Genomic DNA, 22,036 nt, shown 5'->3' with positions numbered 1-22,036 from the left:
TTTTTTAATTTTACTTTTTTAACTTTTTCTAGACACTAAAATGCTATTTTCAATGGTCCAGGCACATTTTGGGGGAAACAATTACTCGTGAAAAAAACATTTTAATTAATCAGAGAATGTCTGCAAATTTGGACTGTATTTTCTAGTGTGAACAGAGATGATTCACACTCATCTTTATTCAGTATCTTCAATGTTTACCTCTTTCTGCAGTATGGGATTCTAAATTCTTCTAGTTCCCAAGCATGAAGCCTTATTCCTATGCTAGAATATATGCAAGAAGCACTGAAAGATCTGATTTTTTTTTCCTACTGATACCATTAAAATCTCACAATAAATAAATAAATAAATAAATATTTTGGAACAAAGACTACAAATCCAGATATCTCCTCAGGTAGCAAAATAATTCTTATTATTCTGATCTTTCCGTATTTCATTAGCTTATAGCAAAACAAACAGCAACAGAAAGAAGTGAAGAATACCGATATTAGAATATTTAACAAACTTTAAGGTAAGGGTACTCCCCTTGCTTTCTAGCACATGGGACAAAGTAGGAGTTTGTACTTCTCCATGCAGAAAAAAAATATTTTCTCTGTATTCATGAATAATATGCTAAATGTAAAGAGTAGAATACAATGAGAACATTTTATGTATCTTCATCATCAGTTTTGAGAATCCAATCTGTCTTTAGTCTTTTTTCTTATGCATTTTTCTTTTGTTTGTTTTGAGCAGGGGGGAGGAGGAAAGGAAGAAATAGCATGGTACATCATGTTTTATAAAATGATTGTTCTTGCTAAAAGAAAAAAATAAAAATGCTTATTCAATAGCAGTCCAAACATTTTGCTTATGACAGCTCAGTTATAAATTGAAGAACTATTTTTAAGATGTCTACTTCGTGATATATGAAATCAGAAATGAAAATAATTACTTCATACATGCTTCTCCCAGAAATAAACAAACAAAAACACGAATTTAAGGTTTGCCAGCTAAGAAAAAACTGTAGATATGATCATTTAAAGATATTTTACAGAATTCCTCCTAAAGTAAAAAAACAGTTAACAGAAGACACTAGTCTTCTTAGAGGACATGAAACACAGTAAACCATTCAGCAATGTATCACTTTCAAAGTATATGCATTACCAGTGAAAAACAAGCAGGAAAACATTCTAGAACAATACTGAAAGGCATGACCTAGCAATAGCTTTTAGCAATAAAAATATTAAAAAAAACACCTAAAGGTTTAGATTTGTACTTATACATGTAAATACACCTAATTAGCATTCTAAACTGTCAGCACTAAAAAAATCCCCCAAATGAAAAACTGCATAATTATGTATCAAACTGATTTATCTATAAACAAAGAAAAAAACCCCATGATTTACCCCCTTCTTCTTCTTCCATATTTTGTTTGCCTATTGTTTGAAAATAGATTATTTTTAGACTAGATTAACAGTCACCTTTCTGTTCACGAAACAGTAAGAGATAGCTAAATCACATAGCATGAAATCACTGCCACTCAGCAAAGCAACACCAAATGATTATAAGCGACCTCCCAACAAATACCAAACTTGAACGTTTCCTTTCCAAACAGAATTTCATTAAATGAATGCCATGAAAATGAATGGAAGGAGAAAAAAAAACACTTTGAATGTAAAATCTGAATAACCTTGCTATGTTTGCATGCATACCCACCCTTCAGTTTGTGAGAGAGAGATGAAATAGCAGAGGCAGGCCCAGCTACATCACTAGATTTGTAAATATGCTCACGAGAAGCAAGGCAGCAGGATGAAGCTTCTACAGTGGAAAACAGTTGCACAGAAGCAGGACAGATTCAATGGAAAAAATAGCAGAGAAAAACAAGCATTTCAAATGATATGCATCTCCTCTGTTAGATATTCTTGAATTCATTGAGACTCCTGCATTAGTTTTAAATGAGAAACAGTTACTTCAAAATGCTTTTCCTGATGTGAATTTAAAACAATAATTACAACAAAAATCTTTTGTGAATTAAATATTAACTTCTAGGATCTAAAATGCAATATTTAAGGAGTAGCCAATCAGATTTATGGTTTATTATAAAACTAACAGTATCCAATTTTGAACTGAGCTCTGTTTTCAAATGTGAACTTTTAATCTGTAAATTCAGAGATTAACTATTGAAAACTATATTATCTTTTTAGGTGACCATTTCTCACATTCTTTCGGTAAAAATAGAGAATATCTGGATGTTTGTGTTGGAAAGTCACTTATCATTGGAAAGAACGATGAAAAATATATGAAACCCACCAACGCCTTTTCTTTTTCAAATCTGAATGAACATTTGTAATGTTACGTTTTGAAAAACACATGTAATGTGAACTTCAGTCTCAATACTATCTAGAGACATAATTAGCAGTAGAAGAGTTCCTATCAAACAGTATAGACACGAAAACAAGTCTGTACCAGCCCTTAAAAACAATTTTGCCTTTAGGAAAAAAAAAAAGAAGTTAAAATCTGGTATAATCCACAACAGAGTAAGATAACAGAGAGGCTTGTAATTTCAAGTCTATGATTCTATCATTTTACTTTCATATAAACATGTACAAATAGAAGAAAAGTGCCTTGAAAATAAGTGATTTCAATTCCTGCACTGCTGAAGACTTTTTTGTTGTTGTTGTTCTGGTACTACGTTTACTAACTTGTACATTAATACATTAAAAATCCTACCCTAAGCAACAAGCAATACTTCTATAGACTCTACAATGAGGTGTTCACACATGCTTGATGTAAAAATTTCATTCTTTAAAATAATAAAATAACCTAAATTTTCTCATTCCAGTGTTAGCATAAATTTAAGAATAGTATTGCCTACTTGGATGCCTACAAAAACTTCGCTAAGACCATATACTAACTGTATAGCTTCTGAGAAGCAGGACGTCACTCCACCAATTTTTGAAGTTAAAATGCAGAAAAACACATTAGGAGCACAAAGTAGCATTACAAGAACAATTCCGTAAACACAAGCCTAAAAATGTCAATTTGATATATAAGGTTACCACTACAGGAATAATTAAATGAAAATCTTTATTAAATCTAATGTAATGTATGCACATTTTCATTTAATTCTTTCAGTCTACGTCTGAGAATGCTTACATTTTACAATGGTGTAATCTAGTTTATCTTGAACACTGTATTGCTTCTCAGTTATTTCAAGGAGACTGTGGCTCAAAGAGAATGAGTTTCCCCACACAGTCTCCTCGCTGCCTTGGGAAACAATCTATGCCTATCCAGGACAGCTGATCAGCCACAGGGACATGATTCTTGCTTCTTGAGTCACCCTCAAGGACTACAAAGCCTTCAAAAACCAGTAGATAAGCTCTGCCAAGTCACAATTGATTGTGACAGTCCATCTTTAGTCACATTCTTTCCCTCTACGTAGAAATAGCTCTAGCTTGAAAAGCTACATAACATGGAGACATAAGAGGCAGCTCAATTCCTGTGCCAGGATGTAGTCTTTTACAAGCAGCGCCTGCTTCCTCTGAGGAAAAGCTGATAAGCCAAACCAGAAGGCATGACATACTGCCAACTGGTCCATGTTAGTCTTTTTTTAAACTCTGAAAGAGAGTAAAATGTCTCTGGATTGTGGAGATAAGTTAAAGTTTCTTCTGAAATGCCACTCCTTTTCTGCCTTTCTGCATGATGATGGTGAAGGAATGCACTGACCTGCTTTTGCCCTTTTGCCTAAGCAACGTATGCCTATTTTTTTTTTCCACATCTCGAAAAATGCCAAATGCTGTACTGATAAAGATTCTTTTTGCTCGTAAGTACAAGAATATACATAAGTCAAACATTTGAATATTAAATATTAAAAAGGGAAAGTAGTATTAGATAGCATTAGTAGGGGAATGAATGAGTAAACTAAAGCAAAAGCTGAAATGCAGTATCATTATAAAAATATAAGTGCACTGCAAACATAATATTTGTGTTTATTACCCCAAGGCAGGGTTTGGATCACCAACGCCTGAGTCACTTAAGTATATTAATTGAAAGAAGTATGCCTGTGCTAGAGCAATATATGACATTAATCTGTAATTTTGTAATAACGAATCTATGATTTTATAAATTTTGAAGGCAATAAGCCAGATTTATTTCTAAAATAAAGCTCGACACAGTTTATACTTCTCCTCCAAACTGCCTTACCAGTCCCCCAGGGATGGTTTTGGATTTGAACTGTTTGGCACAGAAAAAAAATATGTATGCTTTGTACATAGCTTAGAAGACCCAATCTTTAAAACCTAAGGTGTGAAACAGTTTAACTTAGTTCAGGAATGAAGCTTTCGCGATAAGAACCATCAGGGAAAAAAAAAAAAGTCAAACCAATACTCTTAGGCTTCTTATCATGACATTTACGTCATTTCAGTGTGACATAGAAGAGATCGGTGTGATTCACAGGACACAATGAATATACAGCAGCTCAGCACTGCACCTTCTGCCTGGATTGAGATGAGTCAGGAAACAACAGCTGTGCTGTGCAAACTGCTCAGAGTGACTTGCCAGGGCTACAGCAGAAGAGTTAGAATGTGATAGATGAAGCTAACGAGGGGGTCTAAAGCCTCTTCAGTCTACAGATCTGTTCCTCACTTGCCATAGCAACTCAGATGCGAAGAAAAATGGCAGAAAGGTCTAGCTTCTGTGACTGCAAGCCTCCTCCCAAAACTCAGAGTTCAACAGCCAATTATGAAATTTTAATTACTGGCGTCGAATGATGTAGCAAGATCCCATCTCCCTGATGGGTTGCGTCAAAGGAGTTTTATGATGCAGCACACACTGCTGAAAGTTGAGAAACAAGATCTTGCTTGACTGTCTAGGTTTCTGCACTTCACCTACACTCAGAATCCAAGCAGAAATTTGAGCCTTCTGTGTTCTTCACGTAATGCAGAGACAAATTAATCAAGCAACCAGTGATAATAATCTTGCAGCTGTGGGAAGCTGCCGTCCTGACCAAATCTGTTATTGATGATCTTACAGATTTCTCAGAAGTAAGCATATTCAGGCTGGAGTAATTACAAAATGTTTCATTGAAATAATCAATGAAGAAACATATACAGATTTGTGCTCTTCCTGGAAAAAAATCCTGGCTAAGTTTCCAAATCAATACAGCTGTTTCTAAACTCCATGTAGGAGTATGCCATCTCTTCTGCCTTTTTTGGACTTAGCTGCATAAAAAAGATCTACAAGAAATTAAAATACATGATGACAGCCTCTTAACTTTGACACCACAAAAAAGAAAGCAGTATCTCAGCTTTTTTCCCCCTTGTATGAGCATCTGTGAAAATTAGCACAGGAATTATCAGCACAGAACAATCAGCCCTTCATAGAGTCCTAGCACATAACACAAAACTGAGTAACACAATTTCCACTTATTTTTTATATTAACCCTTCCATATTAAATTCCAATGTTTCTTTGAAAACAAAAAGCACAGGACTTTTGTTAGTTTATCTATTTCTGATTTGATAAGAATAGCAGATACACTTCATGGTTTTTTTCAACAATAATAACTGAGGAAGTGGTTGTCCAAAACACTAATTTTTCTGCAAAAATAACCAGACACTGTATCTGAAAATAATAAGCTGTGAAAAGCCCTTACCCCCTTCCTTAAATCAGTTTGGAAAACCAAACCAAATGCCAAGAACAGAAATCGTTCCTCAGAAAGAACAACTATCTAAAAATTTCTCTAAAGAAAAACTACAATCTGTCTCTGGCACGGAGTATGTATTACAATCAGACCAAAAGTTTTCTCCATATTCTAAAAAACTACATAAGGAAATAAATCTAGAGGATGTTCAGCATGATCTTAACATTCCTCAGAATCATGATTCAAAATAAAACTCCTCAATAAGACAGGCAACTCAAGAAGAACAGAAAGTATAAGTGGTAGCCTAAGCTATTTACTCAGACTAAAATCAAAAAACATACGTTTCTTTGTTTCCACGTCTGCAGCCATGGAAATCTAGGGCAGGGAACATCTAGTTTCAACTGTTAAACTACTATTGGTCCCTTTAATATAGCTGTTATTGACTACAAACATTTGTTTTAATTTTTAGATCTACATTTATTGCGTGAAGTGCTTAAGGACAAAGCACATAATTTGAAACTGTAACTAAGCATGTCTAGGGCAAAAATCAATTGACCTTGGGATATGTTTTTTAATGGATTTAAATTCTAATTACATGTTTAGTAACAGGAAGCTATCAAATGCTTTGGAAATAATGAAAGAAAATGGCACATGTTATAAAGGTTTCTGTTACGGCTCTAATACACCTGTAAAGTTGAACACATTAAAAATACAAAGCAAAATGAGATCTAAACAGAACTTTTCTGTTTAAATATTTTCATTGCATATGTGTCTCGCTATTCTAATAATCATACAGTACTAATTAATCCATTATTTTCTAATATGTACAGTTTCTAGAAATATGGTAATATCAGAATAATTGTTTAAACCAAAATATTTGATCTAGATAGCCTTTCTTAAGTTTCAAAGATCCCTGATAATTTCCTTGACTATTAAATGAACACGAATATAGTCTTAAATGCTTCACAGACAATATTCTAAATAAAACGTTTGGATGAACTGGTAAAGCGAGGATTAACACATTTTCAAAAGAATAAAAAAGTTCTAACTGTTTTCCCCTCATATATTTCTTGATTTTTGATCCTGGAAGCAAAAATGTTATTATTTATCCCCTTCGGGTATAATTAACATTATTTACAAGAAATCTTAAATTACATGACAAACTATTAGGAAGAACGTCCTAGTATCAAATCACAGTTATTGCAATGGTACAGCAGGTCAGGTTGAGTTCTGGTTCAGTTTATACTGCTGGAAGGTCAAATAACCAAATCAGCTGAAAATCTATACTAAGCTGAGATAACAAATCAGACAAAAACTTTACTTTTTTTTTTGTGTGTGTGTGGGGGGGGGTATTATTTTATTTATTAGACCAACACTCCCCCTGCCAAAAAAATAAAAAATAAACGGCTTAATTCTGAATCATGGATCCTTATTAAAACACAAACCCTGGATTGTAACTTAATGAATATCTTTTACCCAACCACATCTGTTGGAAAGACAAACACATTAAGCAAATTTTTTTGGGCAGCCAATAAAAAAATATCAGTTTTTCTTCTCATACAAGTCTAAATAATAAAGGACAAATAATCTGAAGTTTAAAATAAGGCAATTAGGGTTATTTGTGATGAAACACTGAATAAGAAGCTCTGACAAGAGAAGGAAAATTTAAGTTAAGGGAAAGAACATACAATTGTCAAATTCCCAACAACGGTGTGTTGATGCCATTGGCAATCAGGTTTTATCTAGATAGCTTTTGGAACATTCTCTTTTCATGACATTGGTTTAAGCCTAGTAGAAGTATACACAGTCACTGTCAGACTATTTCTGATAGTCATTACAAAAGTGAGCTAGAGATTTTAATCTCGTTCTCTCCCACAGCACTTGTGTAAGCTGAGCTGGAGAGACTCAGGACTTTATAGACAGACTGAACTGTCAGCAAGAAAGAACCATTTTACTTCTGCAGAATAGTCTGCGGGTGAGAGGAGGGGACTAGAATGCTATATGTGTTCTTTATATAAGGAAGAATTTACTGCTGTATCCGCTCTTCAAAATGAATTCTAAGCTTTTATTTTTTCACTAAATAAAACCTAAACCATTTCCTGTTCTTGCACCAGTAATCAGGTTAACTTCCATTCACCTCTAGGTGCAAACTTGCTTGTCCACACCAATCTTATGAGCACCCAACACAAGAATACAAAGCTTTATAAGTAGTATCAAGGTGTTCCAACCTTCCAGCTACATCCTAAAACTTGTAAGTGATGAAAAAAAAACCAGAAATTTAAGAGGTAAGAAAACTGAAAACTATGAATTTACTGCAATTTTTTATGCTAAAAAGATTTATCAACATTTTGTACCATGAAAGAAATTTACCTTAATTATAAACCCACAGTTGCATACAATACTGGAAATGCACTTTAATGAATGTTATCTGCACTGCAGGACACATACAAAAGCAAAATACTGTCAATATTGAAATTAAATTTGAACAGGTATACTTTTTTAAGGAGCATTCCTTCACATGCTTCTGAATCATGAAAAACTAACTCAACAAAATAAAACCAGAAAGATGCATTGAGGGATGATTAGCAGCTGGTAAGCAACTGAGGACAGCAACGTAAAAGCTGCAGAAATGGACTGATGAGGCAGGTAAGGCTGACAAACTTACTCTGAAGCTGTGGCTGAGGCTGCTGGAAGGAAAGGGGCTGTCCGAACACAAATGGACTGTGGACTAGGGAAGAGGGAGGTTTTGCAGCTTGATCAAAGATGGAAGGAGCTGGGAGATTTGGCCGTGACTGAATGGAATTCAGTATGGCACTCAGTTGGTCACCTGTAGTGGGCAAAACAGTCAAAACTACAACCTGTTACTTGTCATTCTCCAGAAATGCAGAGTAAAATGGTGCTCAATTAAAGTTTCAATGGTTATAATAGAGAAAGCTCTTATTTAGCCACATACAGCTCTGGTTGTGGCTAAATATAAAAACCTCATCCCATGCATGGCTATAAAATTACTGAAAAGTACAAGCAGGGTTTTTAAAAATCATGGACAGTTTACTGCAGTTATTCAAAACATTTCAAAATAGAGATTTATATTCACCTTGCTAAAAAAAATGCACAGCAGCCAAGAAAAAACAGAAATCCCTAGCATTTACAGTAATACACACATGCAACAGAACATGCAGATAAAGATTAGAAAAATTGATGAGAAGGGAAGGATAATATGTAATTAGGCTTTGGCAAGCGTATTTCTGTGCCAAGGCTTTGGTAAATATTTGCTCATTTTTGCAAATATCTTTACAGGTATTCTTTCATGCTGTTTTTCAAGATCAGACTGAAAATCATTTAAAAAAAATAAATACCATTTAGGAACTGAAACTGGTTTTCTGAAGAACTACAGACATTCGTTGTGGGGCAAATGAAGGCCTTCAAAAATTAGCATGTTAAAAACATGGTTTTAATTTCTAAATGCCAGTTTTCAGAAAAACTATATATGAACATTAGAAATACATGAAGCCTACAATAAGAAGTCAGAGTTTATCATAGCATGTTATAAGTTGTGGTAACTTAGTCATATGAGCTTAGAGAGACCAAGAGTTTGAGAACATTGCAGATTTGAATGATCACCAACCAAATCCTAATAGCAGCACTTTATTCTGCAAATTCACATCATTTTGACAGCATTCTAGAAAATCTAGTAGAAAAAAAATAGCAGCTAATACATAATCTTCAGCTCAATGAATCTCAGTTTTAGGTGATTATCAATCGTCTTTTCATGGAATTAGAGAAAGACTGCTGGGTGTATGGAACCCACCCTTAACCCTTACTAACCAAGAACTCCAAAATTAAATGTTATACTTATTTTCTTGACATTTTAGTTTCAAAAATGAAAGAATAAAATACCAGGAAACAGATGGAACTATGTTCTAAATAATCACCTATAGATATCAATACATTAATTTTATTCCACTATCTTGGAACTAGCATAGCGAAAAAATACTGGAATCAGTACTTGGACAACAATCATTCCTACCATAATAACCCAGAAGCGAGTAACATATTTGGGAAGGCATTATAATTCTTAAAAAGTAACTATTTGAAAAAAAAAACTCAGGTTAAGAGTTGCAAAATATTTTTTTCTGGATATAACTCACGTTGGTTATCAGAGAAAGAACCAACACTGGAAGACGAAACCCAGCAGTAACTCTCAACTGTAAGTGGGTAGTTTATTTATACCCTATCACACATGCAAAAATACTTGTACAGGTTTTGTTCGGATCATGCTTTGTACATTTTCAGTTGAATGTATGTACACTATTTCTAGATCTAACTTTTGTTTTAACAATTCACAAACTCAACTAGTAAACTCTGCTGACCTAGCACTGCTTTAGTGCAAAGCCAGCTCAGGTAGCTGGGTTCTGCGTTCTGTGTTAACAGCTGGAAACAAAAAGCACAAATGACAATGTAGAGGCAGATCATTCTTTCAGCTCAGTACCTTGGAAAACCTAAAACACTTCTTTTTTTTCCTGTCTTTCCTGCTATCCCCAGTGCTTCACTGGGGCTTACTGCTCTAACAAATCATACCACAAAAATTGGTAAACCAGACTCGATCCAGTCTCAAGTACTGACAGCAATAAGCCCTTTCAGAACAAAAAACAGTGCAGACCATCACAGAGAGATGCATGGTTTTTGGCTCTGAAGGAGTCAAGCTGAATGAGGGAGAACAGATGCTGACCTAAAACTAAAAAGCTCAAGGAAGTCATCTAATTCAGGTGTACCTACACTATGTTCCTGAGAACAACCTAATATATATTTATATATATACATACAAATAAAAAAATCTGCTTTTCTATCAGCTTATTTATCACTGTCATCCCATTATTCCACATACTGTAGCACTGTATTTTTAAACTATTATAAACTACTCCCTCATTATCTGATATTAAAACAAGCATCACTATTGCTACTATGTGAATCTTTATAATTCTGAAGAATTCTGGTGATAAGATCAGACATGGTAGCTTAGTTCTACACATGGTTTATAAAGCAGAATCACAGAACTGAAAGTCTTCTCCTTTGAAATTCTCGTATGAATTAAGCTCTCAGGCCAGCTACAAAATTTAGCATCTACGGAAATGAAATAGAACTTGACTCTCAGGTCCCAAAATGGTATAATTCTTTTTGTTATCACTATTAAAAACAAACATAAAAACAATTAGTTAATTCTTTCTCCTTGAATACCTAATGTATTCACATTTATACTACATGAAAATACAAAATTGTTCGTGTACCACATTCCAGAACCATGGAATCCTGGTATCATGAAATGATTCTTTTCAGTCTTTCTTTCCTAATGTTTTCTTAGGGTAGGTGCAGAGGGGATATTTGGAAAGCAACCAAGTCTAACAGCCGACGATCATCTAGTGTGACAATATATAAGATCAGTTTTGTCACTATTACTGTGTGTTTATATGGCAGAAGAGGACTGGGAAATGATTTTTACAGAAGTACACAAAGCCCAGCACCAGTAGTAGCTCCCCTCTATGCTTGTCCAGGAACCCAGGTTCGGGCACTGCTTCACTGTGGCTTTTAATGCTGTCTCAAAACTAATAAGTGACTTCAGCATTTTAAAGCATAGCTCATGCCAAATATATTTTAAATACAAATAAGCAAAATGTTTCCTTCTAACATTTGTGAATTCAGAACAAAATGGGATTCCTGTTACCTTATTTATTTTTTTTTAGAAATTAATAGAAAATTATTTTAGTTAATCCATTTCTCTGGACAAAGAATAGCATCTGCTTAAGTGTCTGATACGTTCTGGAATATCAAAGTCAATCTTACTCTGCTTCTTTACATAAAAGTACTTTCAAAAGTAAAGAAAGACTAGTTATCTGTAAGTGGAATTATTTAAACAGTGACATTAAACAGGATACTTGCAGGTATGTCTATAAGGAAATCTTGGAGTTGCTGCAAAGGTCATGATTGTGAGACCAAGCAGACCTTTCCTAAAAGCTATAAAATGCTTCACGATGAGATGATATACGAAAATGTACATAAGTCTATTTTCAGTTGTAATTGTTTCAGTTTGTATAAATGACCAGTAAATGAACACAATAAACAAACAGGCCTATTTCATAGATGAGTAATTATTTTAAAGGGAAGAACCTCTGAAAAGAGGTTGAAAGTTATCTGCTCAAAATAACTATCTGCTCAAATTAAATGTGGAGGGGGATAGGGCCATTCATAACAAATATTAAAGACTTGCCTGCAATGTAAAACGCTCACACATAGAAGATATAGCTAAATCAAATAGAAAATTTGTGGGAGTTATGTCTTCAGCCTTGCAGGCAATACTGTAAACACAGACCTACTACATGGATATCTTTACATTTGACTGATGTAAACGTGACTGAATTTGCAATGAAACTAGCACATCCCTACAGGAAGTTCTTTTGACAAACAGGCTTCTCCAACAGAACTGTTTCATTCAAAAATTTTCCTAACTGACAGTTCTTCTGTCTTCAGTTCTTTCTTTTCCACAGAACTCAAAGCTTCTTAGATCTAGATCCGAGAATGCAAGACAACAGTATGTATGATACAAGAGTTCTGTTTTGGGGAGGAAAAGTAGTACTGTTATTCTTTCATGTATAGTTGCCAACAACTCCCTGCTCTTTGGCAATTCAGAAGCAGTTAAAACAAATAGAATGAATAAAGTAATCTAACTGACCCTATAAAGAAAGCTGTCAAAGAGCACTATTTATATGATTTCTTACATGCATTGCTGATCTTGCCCTGTAACTGAGTATGGGGCAGCTGTGGAGAACAGTGGAAGAAACATTGGTTCATTACTTCTCAATCAATGTCCACATGTTAGTACTCACATTTCACTGCCCATTAGTAAAGCATGTCAGCAGATTTACAGCTTTTTAAGGAACTTGATGCTATGATCACAGAATCACAGAATCATCTAGGTTGGAAGAGACCTCCAAGATCACCATCACCGAGTCCAACCTCATGATGAAGGACCCTGATACGTGATGGTGACTACATGACTCTTAGGACTACAGTGATAATAGCTTGCAGGTTACTCGATAATTTCAGGTTTTGTTGTCATGCAGTAGAAGAGACAGGCTTATAATTAACATTTGTGTTTTCCAACAGGAAATTACTATCTCCTTAATTTTGTTTTTCCTGAATATATTTGACCATATTTTATCCTTCCTATGTGAATATTAAAACCTCCTGGCATAATGGTATGTAAAAGTAGAACTGTGAATATCATATATATCCATATGTATTATATATGTCTTCCTTTAAAGCAAGGCTCAACTCAAGGTGTGTTTTTTTTTTGTTTTTGTTTTTTTCCAGCTTAAGAGGTTACTCACAATGTGTGTTGGTATTAAAAACACATAGCACACCAAAAGCCCACGTTCTAACTGGCATGGATGGAGTACAGAGTCGTAAGAATAGAATGACAAAGCTACATGTTTCAGTAATAATTGTCAAAGACATCTGCCTCAGCAAAAACCCCTTCTATGTTATTAGATATTCTAGATTTAATCAATGAATGAACAGAAGGCAAACAATCTGAGTTTACTGTAATGGCTTATTTATACTTACATCTTACCAATAAACTATGCTTAAGAGAAACTATTATTTTGCCAGTAAAATAAATAAAGTTATTTACTTCCCAGTATTGTTAACTGGTATTTATGTGATTGAAATACAACTTCAGTTTTACAACGTATATCTCACATGGTATCTACTATCCTGTCAGCCAATTAAAAGCACTTAAAAATGTTAAGACAGTTTAGAAGTGTTTAAAAATGTTTCTGATCTTTTTAAAACCCATGCTTTCTAAATCCAATAGTGTTCATATCTTGATTTACTACGATATATTTTTCATTTCTGAATTACAGTGTTCTGCCTACCCCTACAGAAACCTCAGCGGTAACTTACAAGTATTTGATGATCCTTTTTATATAGAGTACTTAGACTGAATGAAATTAAAGTAGAGAAAAAAGCAGCTACAATATTAGTTGCATGTATTGTGGAACACCTTACAAAATTCACTGTTACTGGATTTATCTTTTGAAGCACATCTGATGGTGCCTAAAAGAGTAGGAAATGAGTAACAAAAACATAAGCAAAATTGAGAGGAACATAATTTTATAAAACATAAGTGTAAAAACATACCTTTGTTATTTCCAAGGCCATAATCAAACCCTTGTCCATTACTACAGCTTGTTCCCTTACTGAAAGCTTGTATTGAAAAAGGACTTGGGGGAGGAGTCTGAACATTTTGGTCTAGAAGAACTTGCTCTGCAAAAAAAACACATCACTTCAGAATTAGACCTTTTAAGTAAGTGATTTACATTGGAAAGATGAGTCACAAGGCAAAGGAGCTTTATTTTTCTTTCTTTCCCCACAGATAGCACTCCTCTACTCTACTCAACCCTCTTCAGAAAGAAAACGACATCTTTCTTCCCTAGAGGTCATGCTCTAAAATTGAAAAGATTGAGGGTTTAATACCATGCAGTCTAGTTTTATATTTGACTGAGTTGCTGCAAGTTTTGCTGTCATATGCCACTTAGGAACAGGCTTGACATTTTATTTTTTTGGTAACACCATACCATTTGAATATTTGTTCTTTGGACAGCAATTGTTAAATTTATTTGATAAACCCTGATGGACAAAAGATGTTTTAAGAGTGACAAGAAACTCAGAGCCAATAAACTTCTAATCCTGACTTAATAATCCTTACTAATTCCCAGAACATAAGGCATTTTTTTCCTTGACAAATTTATTCATATCTGATACCAAGTACTACAGTTATGCTTTTTGTATGATACCACAAAAACTCAAACCAAAACTACCCTAGAGTCTTTCAAAATATTCATAAGAACAAAGAACTAAAATATATGAGACAGAATCCACTTGAATATTTAGATTTACAGTGGCATTACTGACAATGTGGTCAAAAGTATCATTCCAAGTAATAATCTGCAAGAAGTAATTCACATGAAATCTCTTAAATGCAGGTTAAAAGATCAGGTTGGCACCTTGACCAACTTTCTCCTTTTGTAACCATACTAAAATTAATTGAAAAAAAATCACAACTCTTCTAAGGGCCATTTTTATAAAATTTCAGCATTTCAGACCAAAACCGCATTTCAGATTACGTACTTTTAGATAACACATACATTCACTTAAAAAAAAAAGTTTAATCCTTTGTTAAGTTAATGTTGTTTATCTGCTAAAGGAAAATTGGCCTTAGAACTTAAAGAGGAATGGGTGAATTAGAAAGCAACAGCAAAATGCTGCACTTGAAACAGGTGTGTAATCTATCTTAAATCAACCTTGATTCTCTGAATTACAGACATATATAGATTTTGCTGTAATTTTCCTGCTAAAGTACTTGTATACCTGTCTACAGACTTGGGCATTTAGCTCTGACACAAACCCTACGTCTTTCTGAGAATTTCATTATCATTTACTTATGTAATGAAAATATTAAAGCAATCTGAAATAGGGTATTATTTATGTGTGAAAACAGAGACAGATGGAAATCTAGCCAGAGCTCCTCCAAATGCTTATTTCCCTCCAGCAAAAGTATGGAAGTTGATAACAAGCAGAATTCCTAATTCATTTCATGGTAAAAAAAAAAAAAAAAAAAAGCAATTAGTTTACATCATTTTCGTATGTGGCTTAAGCTCCTTAGCTCCTTAATACTGAGATGTACTAAGAACACAGAATATGTTGAAATATCTCAGTAACTGCACTGATAGCAAACTGCTTTAGCTAGATGCACAAGAGACATCCGCATTTACCTTAATTATAACAACAAAGACTTATCTAGGAAGAATAGAACCAGACACACTGACACATAGGACGTGCATTAGAAAATTTTCCAGAAGACATCTTTTGGCAAATGGATGTGTTAGATTTCATAAAGAGAGTGAGAAAATTACAAACTGAGAATATTCAGATTCAATCAGGAAACAGAGAAATATATGAAGAAAAAAAAAAGATGGCTTGCAGAAAATAACTCTGAAGTGAGTTGAAACAAACCAGCTCAGAGGAAATCGTACCCAATTTTATGATCAGTGGAAGAAACTTACAAGTATTCTCAGCGAGAAATATTGAGAGAAACTGGAGGGTTTAGAGAACATGAAGCCAGACTCTTCTCAAAGGTTCAAAGAAGCAGGACAAGGGACAACAAACAAAAGCTACAGAATGTGAAACTGTATTAGGAAATGTTTTCACCACAAAGGTGGGTCAAATACTGGAACAGGTTGTCCAGAAAGGTTGGAAATATTTAGAATTTGACTAGACAAGGGTGTAAGCAACATCATCTAACTGAACCTACACTGACAGGGAGCTTGGACTAGATGATCTCCTCTAGAAGTATAAATACTAACAGATCTCTCTCTCCCTGTTTCATCTTTTGCAAGAATACAGGTAGGCCATAATCTTGTACTGGAGAACCTCATCCAGGTGGGTTAGGTCTATCTAATAGGGAAAGAACAGTTTCAAGATGCCTCAATGCACTTATACGAAGCATTTCAGGTGAAAGAAAGATATTTTAGATCAGTAATGACAGCCTGTTTGGAGGAAGAGCAGTACAAAGAAGAAAAGAAAGAAGAACTGAAGAAAATTAAAAATATGCAATAACAAATTTTGTATAACCTTTTGCTTACATTTTCTTTTATTATTTCTAGGTCTTACCCAGTTTGAACATTATCAGGACAGAAATTCTGCATTTTAAGAAAAGGTAATAATTCTTTGCTAACTAGAGTAATTAGCAGTGGGATATTAATTTTAAATACGGTGTTAATAAATAAATAAATATGTAACGGGTTTTTAATAGGATGCAGTGTGGCAGAACTAACAAATTTAACACAACCAAAAGGAATGTAAATATTTTTTTCTGCTCTGCTTTTCCTAGAAACACAAAATAGACCGAAGAAAGCTAATAGGAGAAATATACAAGTACTTATTTGAAAATCATCCCTACAGCTAAAAGAAGGAAGGATAATATTATGATCCATAACTGGTACAGAAGAAAATATGGGGAAATGTTTTAACTGTTCTTTTAAAAACATAGAAAGAACATTTAAACAACTTTGAAATTCATCAGTGTAAAGCAACTCAAATGAGAAAGTACGAATTTATGTTATACCTGTTTTAAACTCAGTTTCTTCTTTATTTATCCTGTTTAAATTTCTTGTAATTTTTTTCTAAGTTAATTAAAAAACAAAACAAAACAACTTGCCATCTTCGTGTCGGAGGTACTGGTTTCCACCTCTGTCTCTAGCTAATGACCACGCCTCGCCTTCATCACTTTCACAGAATTCTACCATGCTGTTCTTATCCATTTGCACCCATGTACCTTCTGAATTAGTCACCTGATGCACACACACAAAAAAGCACAACATACCGACTTTCCAGATTATTCAGTAGCATGACTCAGCAACTTACTTCAGAAACTGAAAAAAATATGCACATTCCAATCTTCATATTACAATTAAAGCTTTTTTTTTTTTTTTTAAATGTTTCTTAAATTAAGGCCACAGACTGAGACAGATTGAAGGACCAAAACCATTTATGGCACATATACAGTTAGGGATATTTCAAAAAATATTAGACCTGCTTATGTTCAGAAAAAGCAAATCACGAACACCGCAACGTTGGAACATCCAAACAAGCCCAAATAAAAACTTGAAGGAGATATTCACCAAGGTATGCCTTTTTATTGGTGGCTGCAACAGTAGAATTATAATAGCAAGTTATATATATGAAATGTTTGTTCAAATACTAATTTTGTTCCTGTCACTGTATTTAGGAAATAGCATGACACACTTCATCCTTAAGCCATTCTTAACCATAAAACACCACAGCTGGACAATTGGGAACAGTAACAATAGTTCAGCAACTGAACAAATGAATCAAAACAGAGGAACAGAATAAATTGTTAATTGGTTAGGTCCTAGAAATTTTTTTTTCAGTGAAACAAAATTCTTTCAAAGAGTATGACAAAAACATTGAATAGGAAACAACATTTTGAAAAGAATACTGTAACAGAAATATATAAGCAAGCATATGTAACTGCAGTCAGTACAACTTTAACATTATTCCAATCAAGACACACATCTAAAAGGAAAAACAAACAAACAAACAAAAAAACAGAATTGCATTAGTATTTATAATACAAACCAAGTTCAGAAGTTAGCATTTATCATGAGGGTTGGAAAAGCAAACCTGTACAGGGGCAGATTCTTTTGTTGAGTTTACTAGTTATATATTGGTATCTATGAAGACATGAACTGAAGCTACAATGATCCATACCTCGCCCACTGCCTTGACTTTGTTTCCCAGAACTAACATTCCAATTGGGATACCTCTAAGGTTAGGGCAGCTTCTGATGTTGTGACCTGATGGGCCAGTCTTCACTACCTTGTACACTCCAGGACCACCTCGAAGGAATGGCATATCTTGTTCTTGCATCACTGCTTCCTGTGGGCAGTGTGAATTTAGGTCTTTGAAAAAATCATCAGTATTAGACCTAGATTCCTGAGAAATTAAAAAAAAAAGGCAAAACAAAAAAAAAAAAAACAGAATAAAACCTATTAATAATACCCTTGAACTCTTCATATAAGAAATACTTATTTAAAGACTACAATAATTAAATTCCAAAGCTAGAAGAGGTACTAGTTACATTGCTAATTTTAGCATGCAGTAATATACAACTGAACTACTAGTAAATTGCAATTTAATTGAAAAGCTACCCTATCACTCTTGAAACAGAAATGTAGGCAATTTATTTAAAAGGAGTATCCCATATCTACAATTAGAAACAATTTACTTTCTCTACCACTTTGACTAAACCTTGCTTCATACTGACATTTATCAGGATACACACTCATTCCTCCTGCTGTATTTGTGAAATAATATAGCAAAAAGCCTGGGGCTATGTAAAAGGAACTTAAATATCACCTCTTTTCGAATGATATGCTTCTTTTTGATTTTGTAACACACTGTTAATTTAGAGTAAAAGTAAAATTATGACAGAGTAACAGAAACACCACAGAAACTTAAATGCACGTAGAAATAGTCGTGCATATTTATAATTTTCACTCACATAATAAAAATGGCCTGTAAATTTATTTCACACAGTAACGATTAGAGATTAAATATATACCCAAATCTGAAACGAGAACACACTTTTTGAGTTTCCTACCAGTAGAAAAAATGGTAGTTACTAAAAATAAGAGACTACTATAGATTTTCAGTTAGCCATGGCTTAATAAAAATGCCTAAAATGTCTATTATACAAAAAACTATGAAGGATGGGGGTAACATATTGCACATTCCTATCAGAAGAAAGCAAATGAGAAACAGGAATGCTTTATTATGCTTAAAATGCAAACCATATGTACTTTTAAAAGAACCCCTGAAAGTTAAAAACCTACGTAATGCCCTAGTGGATGAAGCCAGAGGCTCACCTAGTCCAGAAAATGGCAACAGGAGATGCTGTTCAGAAGTAGCATGCAAGACATTATTAATGGTCCATCCCTTACATAACAACAACATTTAAAATCTTTTTATTATGGATATTAGAGGGTACACCCCTACTTCCTCTGGTGTCTGTTTATGAATCTGGTTCCTATAAATATGTTTAATCCCCTCTGAATGTGCTGATACTTTCTGCATCCACAATCTCCTGTAACTACACCTTCTAGGAGTTCATTACCTGCTGTGTAGAAAAACACTTTTATCAGTTTTAAACCAAAATTCTAGTTATTTCTTTATTAATTTACAGTATTTCCTCTGATCTCTAATTAATATATTTTCAGATTTTTGGTATTGAAGTCTGCATCATGTCCAGAGTTACATAACAGTCTTCCCAAGAAGCCTTTCTAGCAAATGAACCTGTTCTGTAAATATGTTAACTTTCAAAGCAAGCTGCAGTAAATTGGTTCAAAGAGAAAAAAATTCTGCGTTCTAAAGATAGTGTGAACATTGTCTAGATCGTGATATAACAGTAAAGAAGTTTGTTATCTTGAGGAAGAAGATTCAGTGAAAAACAAATTTTTAAATCTCTAAACCAGTAGGTGCAATATTGAGCACCATCTTCATTACAAAGTTCATGTGAAAACAACTTGGATCTAAAAATCACTACAAGGCTGTAAAGACATTTAGATATGCACTTATGTAGATAATTGAGACTGCTTAACTGCGTATAATGTAATTTGTTCCTGTAATTGCACATTAAAAAAAAAAAAAAATAGGAATGGTCTACTTGTTAAATTTTTGTGGCCTTCCTCATATGAATGTCATCTTATTAGATACTGCAACTTCATGTGAACCCTTCAATAACAGAAAAAAACCTACTATTCATTCTGCATCAAGAAGGAGAATTATGTTATTAACATCTCTGAATTTGTATTTTTTTAATAAAGGAGAATGCTACATATGAATTAATCTGCCCTAAAATTTTTTTCTCCTCATAAAGGAAAAGATCCAGATACGGCATTCTATGCAAACCTTGTATTTACTGTAAAAATATTTCAAGGTAAAATAGACTTCAAAGAATATTTAATGTAAAGTTGAATTACAAGGTACATTCTGAAAAACAAAAAGAGATACAGTGTGACTGTTCCTGTCAATTAACTCACCTTAGGGGGTAAAGCTTTGGAAGTCCATGAAAAAAAGTCCAAATCCCTTACTCCTTGGCTAGCATTAAAGACATTCTGAACAACAAAGTTTAAAAAAAAAAAAAAAAAGACATATATCAACAAGGAAACGGGAACAAAGAAACACCGGAGGAAGAAGCTAGAAGTATAGTAATGCAAACTTTCTCCACAACTAATTTTACTGGTAGAATATCTTGCAAAAGTGAAGTTTTGTTTTTCTGATCAAGTCACCTGAGAGTTCATTGCTCCCCTTGCCAAATCATCTATTAAACAAAAACAGTTTGGTATGTCAAAAGCTCGAAATGGATGTAGTGTGTCATGCCATTTACTGAAACTGAGAGCCAGACATTTCTTATAAAGCTTGAGACTATGCACAGACAGATCCCACTCTTCTGTTACAACAAAACAGTAGTTTGTTCCACCATAAACCACAGTTTTACAAGCAAGACAGTCTGCTGTTTTGAAAGGATTTCAATTATTGCAGGACAACTGCACGTGGACTTTTGTCACCAATTCAGAACTGCAAAGATGCAGAAGGGCTAAGCTCTCTATGTTTGAAAGCAACTCACTTGTACAGAATGATTTCACTACTTTGCACATCGATATCACACTCTTTACCAGAAGCAAAAATTGCAGAGTGCTGTAAGGAAGAACCACTAAGATCTCATTAGTTTTATAAGACATACGATTCATTTACTACTTTATTATGAATTATCAACAATCAAATGGAGCTGCTCGAGTTCCCTAATTTTATAAGCAATAGCCCATATTATAGACACAAGCTCTACTGTTCTGTGCATTTTTCCCCCACAGAACAGCTAGGGCGGCATTTATTAGCCACTGGAAAACACCAAAAGCAGCCATTTTTCTCCATTAAGTAACCTCTCTCCATAAACTTGTTTCTACTCATTTCAAAGAAATTTTCACTGTTCCTATCAAAAGAAATAATTAATAGTACATAAATAGTAGTATTAATAACCAGTATTTACAGCACAATCCCTTTGGTAAAGACACTTTTTTTTTTTAATTTCCTATCCCCATCTTGGCAGGAAAACCAAGTGAAATCCCTGCAGCATTGACACCAAAATTTAACAGTAATTAAGAAAATAACAATAAAAGAATCATTTTAAGCAGAAATTGGCAAGCATTCTCTGTATTCCTTGAAAAAAACACATTAACATGTTAAAAATAAGTAAATCAACCTCATGACAGAAGTAAATCATCTACTACTGTTTGCAAAAATTCTCCTTACATCAATCTTTAGTAAAGAAAACAACTTTAAACTTGGACAAAAATGAAGACATTATCAAACACCATATAACTTCATTAGAATGCAGCACCTCCTCCTGAATTTGAAAGAGGCACTAATGCACAAATAAAAGATGCCTGGGGGCATCAGGGAAGGTGGTGGTGGTGTGTTAGACAGGAAGATCACAAAATCACAGAATAAAGGCTTACCAATCTGACATAAAACTATAATAATTATAAAAAGACTACATTTGCCTAATGAGAGTTTACTTCATAGGCATCCAATGTAGCTTAACAGACTGATTACATTACTTTGCAACAAATCTACTTTGTGACTTTCTGCTGTTCAGAGGAATGGGGTACCATACCCAAGATACTGAATTATCATTTCAAAGATCTGGTTTTGTATGCCATAAAGCTATATGTGAAAAACACACAGCACTGAAGTGGGACCATGCTGGCTGGCTCTGCAACACAGAGAAG

General features: G+C 34.0%; 1 protein-coding gene across 2 annotated transcripts in view; it reads right to left on the bottom strand.

Moving 5' to 3' along the window:
• The window catches only part of MYCBP2 (MYC binding protein 2), a 196,503-nt gene that overhangs the window by 38,826 nt on the left and 135,641 nt on the right, over nt 1–22,036 (bottom strand). Inside the window, exons 53-57 of one of the 2 annotated variants that reach the window (XM_050708276.1) lie at nt 20,288–20,362; nt 17,958–18,182; nt 16,885–17,017; nt 13,806–13,931; nt 8,278–8,439 (exon numbers count right to left, since the gene is read on the bottom strand). In XM_050708276.1, the coding sequence (XP_050564233.1) occupies nt 8,278–8,439; nt 13,806–13,931; nt 16,885–17,017; nt 17,958–18,182; nt 20,288–20,362 (721 nt within the window). The remainder of the gene's footprint in view (nt 1–8,277; nt 8,440–13,805; nt 13,932–16,884; nt 17,018–17,957; nt 18,183–20,287; nt 20,363–22,036) is intronic. The other variant, XM_050708273.1, reaches the window with a different exon arrangement.

The sequence above is a fragment of the Cygnus atratus genome, chromosome 1, assembly GCF_013377495.2.
Source record: "Cygnus atratus isolate AKBS03 ecotype Queensland, Australia chromosome 1, CAtr_DNAZoo_HiC_assembly, whole genome shotgun sequence".
NCBI classification, from domain to species: domain Eukaryota; kingdom Metazoa; phylum Chordata; class Aves; order Anseriformes; family Anatidae; genus Cygnus; species Cygnus atratus.
The sequence above is the reverse complement of the archived record's forward strand: the minus strand, read 5'-3'. Positions and strand labels throughout refer to the sequence as shown.